The 13,681-nt window shown below is 40.7% G+C and overlaps 1 protein-coding gene across 1 annotated transcript in view; it reads right to left on the minus strand.

Moving 5' to 3' along the window:
- Positions 1-5,912: 5,912 nt before the first annotated feature.
- The window catches only part of LOC135076068 (uncharacterized), a 239,062-nt gene continuing 231,293 nt past the window's right edge, over positions 5,913-13,681 (minus strand). The window contains exons 11-14 of the mRNA XM_063970525.1: positions 12,329-12,399; positions 9,494-12,237; positions 8,367-8,531; positions 5,913-7,117 (exon numbers count right to left, since the gene is read on the minus strand). Of these exons, the coding sequence (XP_063826595.1) occupies positions 6,863-7,117; positions 8,367-8,531; positions 9,494-12,237; positions 12,329-12,399 (3,235 nt within the window). The 3' untranslated portion in view covers positions 5,913-6,862. The remainder of the gene's footprint in view (positions 7,118-8,366; positions 8,532-9,493; positions 12,238-12,328; positions 12,400-13,681) is intronic.

The raw sequence follows: 13,681 nt of genomic DNA on the forward strand, positions 1-13,681 counted from the left end.
GGCAAATTGTGGCGGTGTTGGGCGGAGAATGGACATTAAAATAAAATGATCACTATATCTGGAATAATGGTCGCTATACTTTAGTATTTTGTGATCACAACTACTAGTTATACAAAAATGTTAGTTAGACATTTTATTAGTTCTGTAACACCAAGTCTTCTTTGGGTGGATTCGACCAATCAAGAGTAAATATTAATCTCAGAATAACTCGTCAGTTATTAGACATTTTGAAATATTTCCCATACTGAAACTGTCAATGTGCCAGTTATCATCATCATCATCATTTCAGCCATAGGACGTCCACTGCTGAACATAGGCCTCTCCTAAGTTAGGTATACCTTATACCAAGAGTTATCCTCGGATAAAAGTTTGGTTGAATCGGGCCTTAATGTTATTATTATGCAAAAGTTACATTTTTAAGATCTAATTTTGACGTAAAGATAGAACTGACCTGAAAATAGGCGAAAAGTCAATGATAACCTTGAGGTAGATTCCTATTCTTTGGCGTAAAAATGGTTCCTAAGGAATAAAATGTTGAACAATAATTTCTGCTGAAGATCAGATAAAGAGTGTTCCAAATTAGTTTAGAACTCTATACAAAGTCATGATTCTGTTACTTTCGTTGATTAGGTTTATTTAATGCATTCACTATTGTATATTGTAGTCCCCAAGGCAAATAATTTAATCTAGTTTTCTCCATGATCAGAGATCTATATTCGTACTAGTTATCAATATTAATGACCAGTTTCCTAGCAATTAAAAGAGTTTGCATATTCTGTATATCTACATAATTGAGACGATCTCAATCTGAGATGGGAATCGGAAGATGAACGGTCTCGGTTCGATTCCCCGTGATAGCGAATTAACTGGAGGATATCATTACTCTAGGGCCTTAGCTATTAGATCAGCACCTCGCCCAACGTAAACTGATCAGCTTTGAAAATGTCAGTTATTATCAACAGCAGCGTTTATCACACCATGGAATTTTCAACCTCTCTTCCAGTTTCAGCTTTACTGTTACTAAATTGAAACTTTAAAAATAGGCTTTGGTACCTACGTAATGCATTAATACCTTTTTTCATCAAATCACATTGAAAATGTACAATATTTTCGGTTCTTAGTCTATTTAGATGTTGATTATTTTAAAGCAGGTATTAATGTTGTTTCTTGTAAAACAGTTTTTTTTACTCATTTCGGCTAAAATTTGTTCGGAACCGACTGATACCAGCATTTTTGCCTGAAACGTAACAAATCTTCAGTACACTTATGGCCATTACAGAACCACCTCACGGTCTACAAGTCCAGCCTAGAAAAGTATAGTTATTATAATAATTCATTGCGTGTCCATCAAATTAGTGGTTGCAGCATAAACTTTGTCGTCGCTGCGCAAGAGCAAAAAGTGCGGGTTCAATCACCGGTGGATCACATGCCTTATTTGTAAACATTGGCAGCGGCCGAAGGTGAGATGTTCCACTGGGAGAGCTATTTTAAAAGCGAATTCAATTTCATCATCATCGTTTCAGCCAAAGATCGTTCACAAAATAACATGATTTCTTAAAGCTAGCTTTTTGGTCGTATTTGATATTACTTATTAGCGAAATTAGACCTCATTTTCGTTGCTATTTGTTTGCAAATCTTATGGGCAAGTTCTATGAACGTAAAAAAAAAACATAATAAAGTTAATATTCTAAGGCATGGTCATGAAAAACACAGCCGTTTTCAATGGGTTGAGGGCAAAAGTCTCACTCCATCTCTAGGCTTAGAGTAGGCGCACACCGTTGATTTTTAGTTGGCCGATAGTTGTGCCCGATTTTAATTTGTATGAAGAATCGGCCAAATCGAATCGGCGTAGCGTGCGCACTCCCATACATGCCCATACTGATCAATTGCCCGACTAAACTATCGGCCGACGAAAAATCAACGGTGTGCGCCTACTCTTATACTCCACTACTGCGTACCTATTGGGTGGTCAACCTTGCAGTCATTTATGTTGAGCTCTCGTCATCACTATTATATCAGTCATAGGACGTCCAGTGCTGAACATAGGCCTTCCCCAATGATATCCAGATAGGCCGGTTGGTAGGCCTGCATCCAGCGCCTCTGTTTTCTGACCAAACTTTTTTACTTACTAGATTTGTGGTCGTAGCAAATATCCTAGCTTGAACTGGAAAACAGAATACAGGTGCTAGATTCGTTTTCTTTTTGCAGAAGGCAGGTTGACCGCAAAACCAGTCGGGTAGGGGTCCGCGGGACAATAACTAGGTACTATTTATTCAACAACACTGAGAAAAAGGCCTGCCTTAATTGATAAACTGCTTACTGAATGATAACAATGCATGGTTTATAAAAATGAAGATTATTGAATCATTGACGTTGACTAGTTTTGACTTGCGGCGTTATTCGTGGAGATATTTTCTTTCAGATTTCAGACTGACTTTAAAATCTTCTTTTCACTTTTGCTTTATCAACTCTAACACAAACTATCAACTCGTCCGTATTCACAAACATTACTATGAGGCCTCACAGTGCACGTGGATGCATAGGATGACACACAAACCAATCACAGAGCTCTATTCAACGCTGTGCGTTCGATTTGCTGCAAGCATCGTTTCTGAATACGGGCGTAAGACTAGATACTTTCAGCATCTCTTCTTTTCAGAAGACTTCTAAATTACAGGGTGTTAATGGTTGATAACTAAATAAAAAATATTTTACTCTGTGAAACAAGATGTGCATCTGTCCCTTTTGGCTGAAAACGAAATCCATCCTCTTAGAATAGCCAGGGGTGGCCAACCGGTCGATCGCGAATATTAGTCCAGTCGATCATGGGAAGGCAAAAAATACTACATGATTGTGTACTAAACATGCTGTTTCATTTAAGATTTCAAGAAGTATGTAAGTGATAGATCGCCCAGGGTTTCGTTAGTAAACAGTAGATCTTATGTCTAATCAAGTTGGCCACCCCTGGAATAAGCAATTTATCCAGAACCCGCGACCGGTCGTTAGATATCCCGGGCAACCGGTTGCGACCGGGCGGCGACAACCTAGCTTACGTTACGGCGCTAATTGCCCAGCCACACATAAGCGACATTTTATGATATAATCTTAATACGCAGAATATATGGTGGTTAGAAATAAAACGATCTCTTGGGAAAATATCTAAACACTTAAGGAGATCGATAAAACCATAAAACATTCTTAAAAAAGGATTGATAAAACTGGGCAAGCATTACCTTCTTATTTACCCTACACACTCTATTTTTGTAAAAACTTGGCTTCTAGATTAGCTTAGCTTTCTATATTCTCTATTTTTACTGTTTAAAATTAGTTATCTCTTTGCTACGCCTGAAAATTTAAAGGATGATGGGCACTTTTCTATGGAATCTGGGCGTAAAACCAACAGAAATGTAACTACTATTATTTGTTAGGACTTAATATCAGAAATATATTTTCATATAAATAACTACCAAAAACTCCCGGGTTTGCTTGGAAATTGACATAATGTGTAATAGTAATAGGTGCTTTATTACGCAAACAAAAAATATTATTAATTAATATACTTATCCACTAGCGGCGTTAGGGGGGGGCGGTGGAGGCGGTCCGCCCCGGGTGCCAAGCCTCAGGGGGTGACACAAGTCGCGCAAATTAGTACTGATTAGCGCATCTGCATGACAAGTCTGCGGTCTATCTCATGATACGGGGGGTGCTGGGGGGCTGGGGGGTAGGGGGTGCCTTAGGACTTATGACGGGGGGGGGGGATCGCCCCGGGTACCAACCCATGCTACGCCGCCACTGTACTTATCTACTTACATTTTAAATACATTAAGTTATTTATACATTATTATGTCCAACAGTTCAGGAGTGGGGCCAACAAATGGTTTATTTAAACCATGTTCTACATTATAAGCGTAGGACCATTATCTAGGTACCATTTAGAGAAATGACATGAACACAGTCATGTTTCAATGGGATTTCTACCAGTTAAGTTGTTGTGTTGTCGCATAATCGATCACGGATCGATTATTAATCGATTTCCAAAAAACGATTTATCGATTAACAATTCGATTAATCGATTTTATTTATTACCATCATTACTATCATTTGATTGTTAATTCAATTCCTTATTTTCAGCAATATAATCGATTATTGCAATCGAAAAATCAATTATGATTTATTCGGTATACATACTTACTAAATCGATAGAATCGATAGCAAGATATGATACAATACTCTCAATATGATCGATAAAAGCAATGTAATTGACCTAATACTATTTTTATTACCCTAATGTGATGTGAAATACTATGGAAACTTTGCATATTCAACGACCTCTATCTCCGTATCCCCGCGTATTTCAGGGTTGTTGTCATACTATGAAATGAAGTACTAGTATTAAGCTTTAATTTAGTATACTTTTTGTTTCTGTTGGTTTAACGCCCAATATGCCCATCATCCACCACCAATAAAATTTATTTTTTCTGAGCTGTAATTTGATATGAAAGTAACACCTAAAGGTTTACCGGATTAAAGTCGACCACAGATCTTTACCGCAGGGCCGACTCTACTCTCCTTTATTTCTTTTGTCTACGTCCACGGTATTATTATTATTAGTATTATTATTCTGTGGTACAAGTATACTTACTTGTACCACAGAATAATAATAAGTACTACGTACTTGTACTTTCAAAGTTTTGTGCACAGTGGCAACAAAAAATAAATGCGAATGTCTGTCTATCTTAATACATGCTCCATGCCTAATTAGGTAACAGAATTTTGATGATTTTTGGTGGATAGGACCTAGAAAATTAAGACTACCCCGTGTAGATTATTTATATTCTTTAGATTCTTCTTATTCTTAGACAAAAAAAAAAGAAAATGAAAAAAAAATTGACAAAAGAAATTAAAACAAAAAATAGATTCATATCGTTTATTACATCAAATGCATTGCATTATGTTATTTTGAACAATAAATAAACTGGTGTGATACATTATTACCTTGTATATAACGTTTTAACTATGTTTCTTTTATATTACAACGATTAAATGCCCACATAGTACACACGTTGCAAAAGATATGTACCTATTTCACTCAAAGCTATGTGTTTTATACATAGTTTTATGAAATGTCTATAAATCTATAAATAAAGGACGCGTGTTTTTTCCACCATTTCAATAATTATACTAAAATTTACTTAGCTATTTCCGTACAAGCAGAACTTTATTATGGCGACAAAGTATAATACGGATAAACATAGGTACTTTAGACATAAATTTATTAAATATAAATAACAATAGATAAGTACTAATAATGCGAATAAACTGCAATATTTAAAGGCATTCATTAAAACAATAGTGAACAATTAATGTGTACTAGATGGGCATTTAAAACAATTATTCTATGTATTTAGTATTTCGATATTTCGAGTATAATCTGCTCTATAGAACAAGAAGAAACATTAAGCCAAAGAAGGAATGAAAAATGTAAATAATATTTATTATTATGTAAATAAAAACTTTTAACAGGGAAACAAAACTGTCTTTGGTTCCACTTGTCTTTGGAACGTGAGCAAAAAAAACAATTGTACTCAGCAGGTGAAGAGGTACAGCAAGATATCTTTACATTAGGCGTTAGATTATTGCATTGCAAAAACAACCTTATTTATACTTATTAGGTAGTTCAAATCACTGTGCAGTGTTATCGATAAAACAATATCATATTGGTGTAGGATATTAACCGATCACAATACAAAAAACGTACAGTATCCTCAAAATAGCACCAATATTATAATATCAGCACATCGTGTGTACCAAAAAACGAGCGCTGGCAACATTTTATCCGTTCTGAGGCATGGAAATTGTCACAAGAAAAAAACAATGGAAAAATTGAATATGATAATGAATAGATTAAAAATAAGGCTATATAAAATAATACATTCAAAATCACACATCGTAGTTAAAATGTTACATAGTTATTTAAAACTGCAACAAAATTCCTTGCCTCAGAAGAAAAAAACATTTTACATCTAGCAACACCAAATTTTTACAGCGCGGCAATTACAACGATTTCACGTACTAAAACATAATCAAACTGCAATCAACGACAACTCATGCAAGATATGGTTAGTAGACATTGAGATATGACAAAGTTATTGGACTTACATCGCCATCACATGCCCTTAAGTAGAAATATACAATACTTTATGTAAATAGATATGTATAGGTAAATGTAAATTAACCTCTATGGTAACACTGGAATCTTATGCAAAGTTCTGACCAGAAGAAATACTACAGTCCTAGCCAGATATCAATATAGTCGCTTTTTGAGTCACTGTGATATTATAAGTATCTATTTCAAAATACATTGAGCCATTTTACTGATATATGTGTACTATAAAACTATGTATCTGGCTCATAATATGTAACATAGTCGATTAAACATTAGACCTTTAATTTTATAAATACTTCTACAGTAAAGAATGAAGGTAATCAAAGTGACTCGCGAAAAAGCTTTAGTGATTCCTAAAATAAGTTCACAAGACAAAAATACAGGTATTTAACAACAAATTTAAACATTAACGCATGTTAAAATTTACAAAACTACAACTAAAATTAACACAAGGTGTTGCCAACTACAATTATACAAACGTACCTAATTTTATTTGGTCTCATTTTAGTAACGGTTACATTTCAACAGAAATTCTTAATAATAACAAATGAAAACTATTTTTACACTACGTTCCGGTTGCATAGCTCGATTTAGTCGAAGGAAATGATGCTGGCCGGTTGGTGGCCTTTTTCTGTGGTGGGTAGTTACGTCTATGGTTGTGATCTGTCATTGTGACAGTAGTTTTTTTTTAATATTTTATGGCGAAAAAACTCTTAAGCTTCGAAGCAGCGTGGCCAGGACGTTGGCTAAGCATTCCGCTCTAAGTGCGAGTTGGCCTTCTAGGGTGGAGTTGGTGTCTTGTCCTTGGCCCTGGGCCTTTTTGGTGTTGTGTTCGTGAATGATCTTTGCCATGTCGGCGCCTGCCAGCTCTTTGAAGGCAGCCGTGACGTCGTGCACTCGTAGAACCAGGTTCCTGGTTTGGAGAGGCGCTGAGGTGTGTCTGCCAAGCGCCTGAAATAAATATAAATTGGTTTCAGTGAAAGCGACCCTTATTTTGGTCGTCATCTTAAGGAAGAACCACTTGTACGTGGTGGTTTACCCTAATCTCGGTATAGTTTTAAAAGTGCGGTATCAGAAACATCATTCTGTGGTGTTGAAGTCAAGTGCAGCATAGAGTTTTAAGTCCTGTGTAAATTGGTCTTCTAGCTAGAGTATATTGGATGAGGAGATCCGTAGGAGAACCAAAGTGACTGACATAGCCCGCAGAATCGCTAAAATCAAGTGGCAGTGGGCGGGGTACCTAGCTCGTAGAGCTGATGGCCGCTGGGGCAGGAAAGTTCTTGAGTGGCGACCACGAGCCGGTTAACGTAACATGGGCAGGCTTCCCATTAGGTGGACCGACTATCTGTTGAAGGTCGCGGAAGTTGTTTGGATGCGAGCGGCGCAGGACCGCTCTTTATAAATAAATAAATAAATATCCTTGGACATTTTACACTGCGCTTCTAGTCCCAAACTAAGCAAAGCTTGTTACACTATGTGTACTAGACAACGGATATAAACATAATAAACTACTTTTTTTTGTAAATACATACATATTATACATAGAAAACACCCAGTCCAATACAAATAAAATATGTTCATGCACACAAATGTTTGTACTGTGCGGGAATCGAACCCGCTACTTCCGGAATAGTTTATGGAAATCCTTGGGGGAGGCCTTTTTCCAGCAGTGGAAGTCTTTCAAAGTCAAAGTCAAAATTTCTTTATTTGTTTAGACTAATAAATAGTTCTTACAAATCGTGATTTTGCTCTTAAGGAGCCTCTACATGTCTCAGAATCTTTTAACCCTACCAGCGCTTCGAGACCAACATTTGGCAAGTGCTGAGAAGCAGCGCCGCAACAAACTCAGTCACCACTGTCTGCCGGTTAATATAAATAAATAGGAATAGTAGTAGCCTGTTCACAGACATGACGAGTGAACCAGCCATCGCTTCACTCGACCATATTAGAGGGAATGTAACGACCCGCCTCACTACGCCACCACCCCAGAGACATTTTAGTGAGAATGACAATTCCAAGTTATCTCTTTAAAAAAACTAATAATAAAGCTAAGTAACAGTCCAGATTGAGAAGCATGACACTATAACATTTGAGAAATTATTATTAGTTTATACATTACTTTTCATTTTAATTCTTTTTAGTGTTTAGGGAGGCCTTTGTCCAGCAGTGGAAGTCTTTCGGCTGAAACGAACGCACTTACCTGTGCGAGGTCAGCCAGTCTACGTAGCGGCGCGAGGCAGTCCGCTAGTGCAGCGGGGGCAGCGGAGGCGGCGGGGGAGGGGGCGGACGCGCCCAAAGCGCCCACGAGGGCACGTGACGCGCCCACTAAGGATACCGCGCATGACGTCAGCTCGCTGCGCGCGCGCTGGATGATAGAAGGGTACATTTGTTACTTGGTCGGTCAATAAATTGGAAAGAGAATATTATAATCTTCTATCACGGGGATATGGCCGTATACAGAAAGAAAGCTGGAAAACGCGCGCGTGTTGAAACTAGTCGGCGCCGTTCAGTGCTTATCGGCGCGCGTTCATATATTTTCCTGCGCGGGTTACCAGCGCTGACAAGTGCTTATAAGTTTACAGCTTTCTTTCTGTATACGGCCTAAGATCGGACGCTCTAGCAGCGTGTGTGATTCATCTGATAATGTCACATTACTCAAAGAAGACAACTGCAACTCCTGTATAACCAGAGCCCCGATTACGCTAAAAATTTTCATCTTTAACGGGCCCGGACGTCAGCTGTTTTGAACAAATCCGTATCGCAGAATCGAAGAAATCTAATAAGCGCGTCTGTATTGGAGACGTTAAAAATTAGCGTAATCGGGGCACAGGTCTATGTGGCCTCCAATAAAACCTGACCACAAAGAAAGTGGAGAAGTTCCAGGGATAGGTTACTGTCTCGGAAACGATGAAGAAAAATATATTTTTATTTGATAGTGTTCTGATAAATGCATAATTTTAATGTTTCTAGCAAAACTTTTGTATCTTGAATCAAAGATAGGAAAGTGATTATTTTTTTCAAACATCTGCAATAATAACAAATGTGTCGAAAAAAAGAAATCTGAGAAAAGTCACCCCAAAAAAAAGATAAAAATGTTTAAAGCCTACTAGGTCATCAAATTTTAAAATATCACAAAATTAACTCTATCTCCTAAACTAAGCACAATCGTATGATACACATGGGGGTGATTTAGATACACATTGATGTAAGGAATCTAAATTTTTCTTTTAGACCTCACTGTTTTGGCCACCCTGTATAGTAATATGATATAGACTTCCCATAGCAAAGCCGAGTCCGATGACTGAAAAAGGGATATAAAGATTTTACCTGAAACTTGACCTCGTCGATATCTTCTCCGCCACCGTGCGCGTGTTGATGAGAGCAGGTCTGCGCTGCGACGTGCAGCCGCTGCAGCAGCCCGTCCACCGCCGCCTCTGTCTTGCGAAGCAGCGCTTCAAGCGGCACGTGGCCATTGTGCCCGGCCAATAACCCCGCTGGCGGTGACGGAGGCGTCGGAATATCATCTACCACGTCTTCCTTAAACCGCACGTGATTCTGAACCTTCGGCGTCGGGCTCCCACTCTCCAATCGGAACGCCTTTCGCTCCGCCAGCGGAGGACTGAAAACCTTATGCTCATTTGTCGGGGCACCGTTCAACAGATCCGGACGATTGCTAAACCGCCGGTTCATCTGAGGCGAGCACAGAGATAAGGCTGTTGACATCTCCTTATTCTTCAGTATGGTGTTCTTAGTTTCGGAGTGCGACCGCACGTGCCTGCTCTGCAAAGTCATCGAGCTGTAGTTCTGCGAGGAGCGCACGTTTAAAGGCTCCTCGTCCGTCATCCGGCTCTCGTTTTCGAGGTTGCGGTACGTGTTCAGATTTCGCTGGAAGTGCGGCGAGCCGATGCTGGCTAGACGTTGCTCGGAATTTCTTAATGGGGATTGCTTCTGAGCTTTCTTCAGTCGAAGAACCTCGATGCTCGGTACGGGCGGTAGCGGCGGTTTCTTGGGCGGGAGTAGGAGCGGAGGCGGTGGCGGCAACACTTTGTTCTCTATTCTCGGAGGGAGCACCAGTGGGTCGACACATTGCTCGTTAATTTCGCATACAACTTTGTAATTGAGTTTTCTATTGTTCAGCGTATTGAAATGACTATTGGGTATTTCCACCGCACTCAATTCGTTATTCAGGCACGTAAACGAATTCGATCGCGGTCTAGGCGCCGGCGCAGGCGGTGTTTTGGGTGGTCTCTCGGGTGCTTTACGCACTTCAGAGTTTTTTCTTCGAGGAGGAGGCCTTATTTCACAAACGTCCGGCATGGAATCAGAATTTTCTAGGTGGCCTTCAACTTTATCAGCCTCATCACTGTCGTCAGATTTATTCTTATCTTTGCTACAACATGAGAACATTCCTTTCCTTTCTACAGTAGGATATTCAATCACATGTGCAGTCCCGTTCGACTGCTTCTCGCTAATGCTTTTTCTTTTACCTTTTGGCGAATCTGACTTACCCTGAACTTGAGTCTTGCTCTTATCTTTCAGCAAAAGGCTGTTTCTAGCATCACTTAAACTTTTTGCTGTAAACATATTCCTAATCTCACTAACGCTTAATGTACCTTTCACTACCTCACCATTACTAGGCTTGACATCAATATTTGTATTTTGAGCATTTTTTGCCTCGAGAATTTGAGAATGATTAGCGTAGCTGACCTGGTCTCTGTCTAAAGTCGACGAATTTGAGCCAGGCGGAGGAGGGATTATGTACGACAGTATCTCCTCCGGAGTTAATTCTATAGCTGGCGTCACTTTGACAGTTGGTGGCTGTATTGTGACATTAGCGATAAACTCTTCGAGCGTATTCGCTTTTGGCGCAGCATAGCTACTGTTTTGTACTACATTTTCTCTGTCGTCAGCAAACGAAGGTGGTACGACTGGCAAAATTTGAGGCACTTGAGTAGCACAATCTAGTTCATCAGGGGTTTGCGGGGGAGGTATTAAAGTTAAATCTATAAGCTCGGCGTCATTGTCCACCAAAGTTTCTTGGTAAAAAAATGGTACCTCGGCAGCTTTAGCGTCTTCTTGACTGCTCTTTTCTTTAAGTTGCTTTAAATATTCTTTTAAGTTCGGTTCTTTATTGTCTTGCGGGTCTGGGCTATGCAGGCCGAAACTAGTTCTAACTACTTTATTAGTAGGCTTATTCTGGTGTCTTCGTATAGGGCTGTTTGTCGGTGTATATAGAGAATCGTTATCACTTTCGGAATGGCAGAGATCACTGTTTAAAGCTAATAAAGCGTCCGTTAAGCCACAGTTATTCAGTATAGCGCTGAGGCCTTGAGACTGGCGATTGGTTAGAGGAACACTGTTATTGTCTGTACCATTTTCCGGTACGTTCAAAACACTCAACCCCTGGTTAATGGTTTCCGTAAGAAGTAATAAAGAATCGCTATGCTTCAGTATTCCCGGGGCGTCGTCAGCCGCGGACATCCTACTATTATTAGATTCGGTATCACTTTCAGTATTATCTACACACGTTTCTTTACCTACTAGTTCGTCTCTTAAAATGCCATCATTATAAGGATCATCATTAAAAACATCACAATTTTCAGTCAAATATTGTTCGGAGTTTTCGACGAGCTTTTGCATTTCTGCTACTCTTCGCAACACTTCCTCGTTTTTGGCCTCTACTAGTTTGGGGTTGTTGGTTGCGTTTTCTAGGAGCTCCATGGAGAGGACGCTTTGGAGGTCGAAACCCATTCCATCGTCGAGATAGCAGGAGTCGTTTGGATCGAAGAGTCTGAAGTCTTCGTTTCTCTTGCATTTGTCGAAGTGGACATCGTGTCCTAGGAGTCCCTTGGAGTCGTATCCGATGAGGGGGCTTGAATGGTTGCTGTTTTTGTTGGACATAGAGTTCATGTTGGTGTCGAGGCTGGCCCTGGACTGGTCGGGCGTGGAGTGGTACGGCGGCGGCATGCTGAAGATGGCGTAGTGCTTCTTGGATAGAACATTGGGATCGTCGAAGTGTAAATAACTCCACTTGGTTGGCACCACATTGTGTTGAGATAAATATGGCGGAGCTGAAACGAAGAATGGTGTGTCAATCAGAAAACCAAAAACATGACCAGCATAATATGTTTTATGTTCTAAAACAATAAATGTTTTTCATACCTATATCTTCTGTTATTGGCTCTCTTTCTTGTTCTACATTCAGTTCCTGGCCCGTAGCAAGACGGTAGTATCTGAAACGTTAAAATAAAAACATGTTCAGGATTTTATGATAGTGTTACGAGTACATGGTCAAGAGATATGCTTGAAAATATAATTAATATTTGAATGGCCAAAATAAGATCTTGGGTTTATTTCAGTGTTGGGCGAGCTTAAGTGGTGGATAAGTTCAGTATTCATCATGGTTGGTTGGATATTGAGTAGAGAGTAGGGTGAACTTGGGTCATCGTCATCATCATTTCAGCCATAGGACGTCCACTGCTGAACATAGGCCTCCCCCAATGCTTTCCATGTTGATGGATTGGTAGCGGCCTGCGTCCAGCGCTTCTCTGCTACCTTTACGATGTCGTCCGTCCATCTTGTAGGTGGACGTCCCACGCTGCGTTTTCCGGTACGCGGCCTCCATTCCAGAACCTTTCTGTCCCATCGGCCGTCAGTTCTGCGTACTATGTGCCCTGCCCATTGCCACTTCAGCTTGCTAATCCGTGGAACTTGGGTGATTTTGGGTATTCTATTATGAGCTTAAAGTTTTGGGTCAAATTAAGTATTGGATGAGCTTGGGTACTCGGTGACCTTGGCTACAAGGTGAACTTGACTGTGGGTAAAGCCGATGGTTGGTTCTTCTCACCCTGCGATGACGAGCGGCATCTCACTAACATTGCGTCGCCCTTCATCCTGAGGAGGGCCTACCTCTCCTGAGAGGCGGTCGACTGAGACTGTGTCAATGACTGGCAACATCGCTCACCCTGCGATGATGCGCGGCATTTCACTAACATCGAGTCGTCCTTCATTCTGAGGAGGGCCCACCTCTCCTGAGAGGCGGCCGACTGAGACTGTGTCAATGACTGGCAACATCGCTCACCCTGCGAAGACGAGCGGCATCTCACTAACATCGCATCGTCCTTCATCCTGAGGGCCTTCCACCTCTCCAGAGAGGCGGTCGAGAGGCTGTGACGACAGTGGGAGCGCTCACCCTGCGATGATGCGCGGCATTTCACTAACATCGCGTCGTCCTTCATCCTGAGAAGGGCCCATCTCTCCAGAGAGGCGGTTGACTGAAGCTGTGGAGACAGTGGGAGCGCTCACCCTGCGATGACGAGCGGCATCTCACTAACATCGCGTCGCCCTTCACCCTGATACCCTAACCTCTCCAGAGAGGCGGTTGACTGAAGCTGTGGAGACAGAGGGAGCGCTCACCATGCGATGACGAGCGGCATCTCACTAACATCGAGTCGTCTTACATCCTGAGGAGTCCCCTGAGAGGCGGTTGATAGTATAAGATCCCGCTATACAACG

The sequence above is a fragment of the Ostrinia nubilalis genome, chromosome 11 (genome assembly GCF_963855985.1).
Source record: "Ostrinia nubilalis chromosome 11, ilOstNubi1.1, whole genome shotgun sequence".
Classification (NCBI taxonomy): domain Eukaryota; kingdom Metazoa; phylum Arthropoda; class Insecta; order Lepidoptera; family Crambidae; genus Ostrinia; species Ostrinia nubilalis.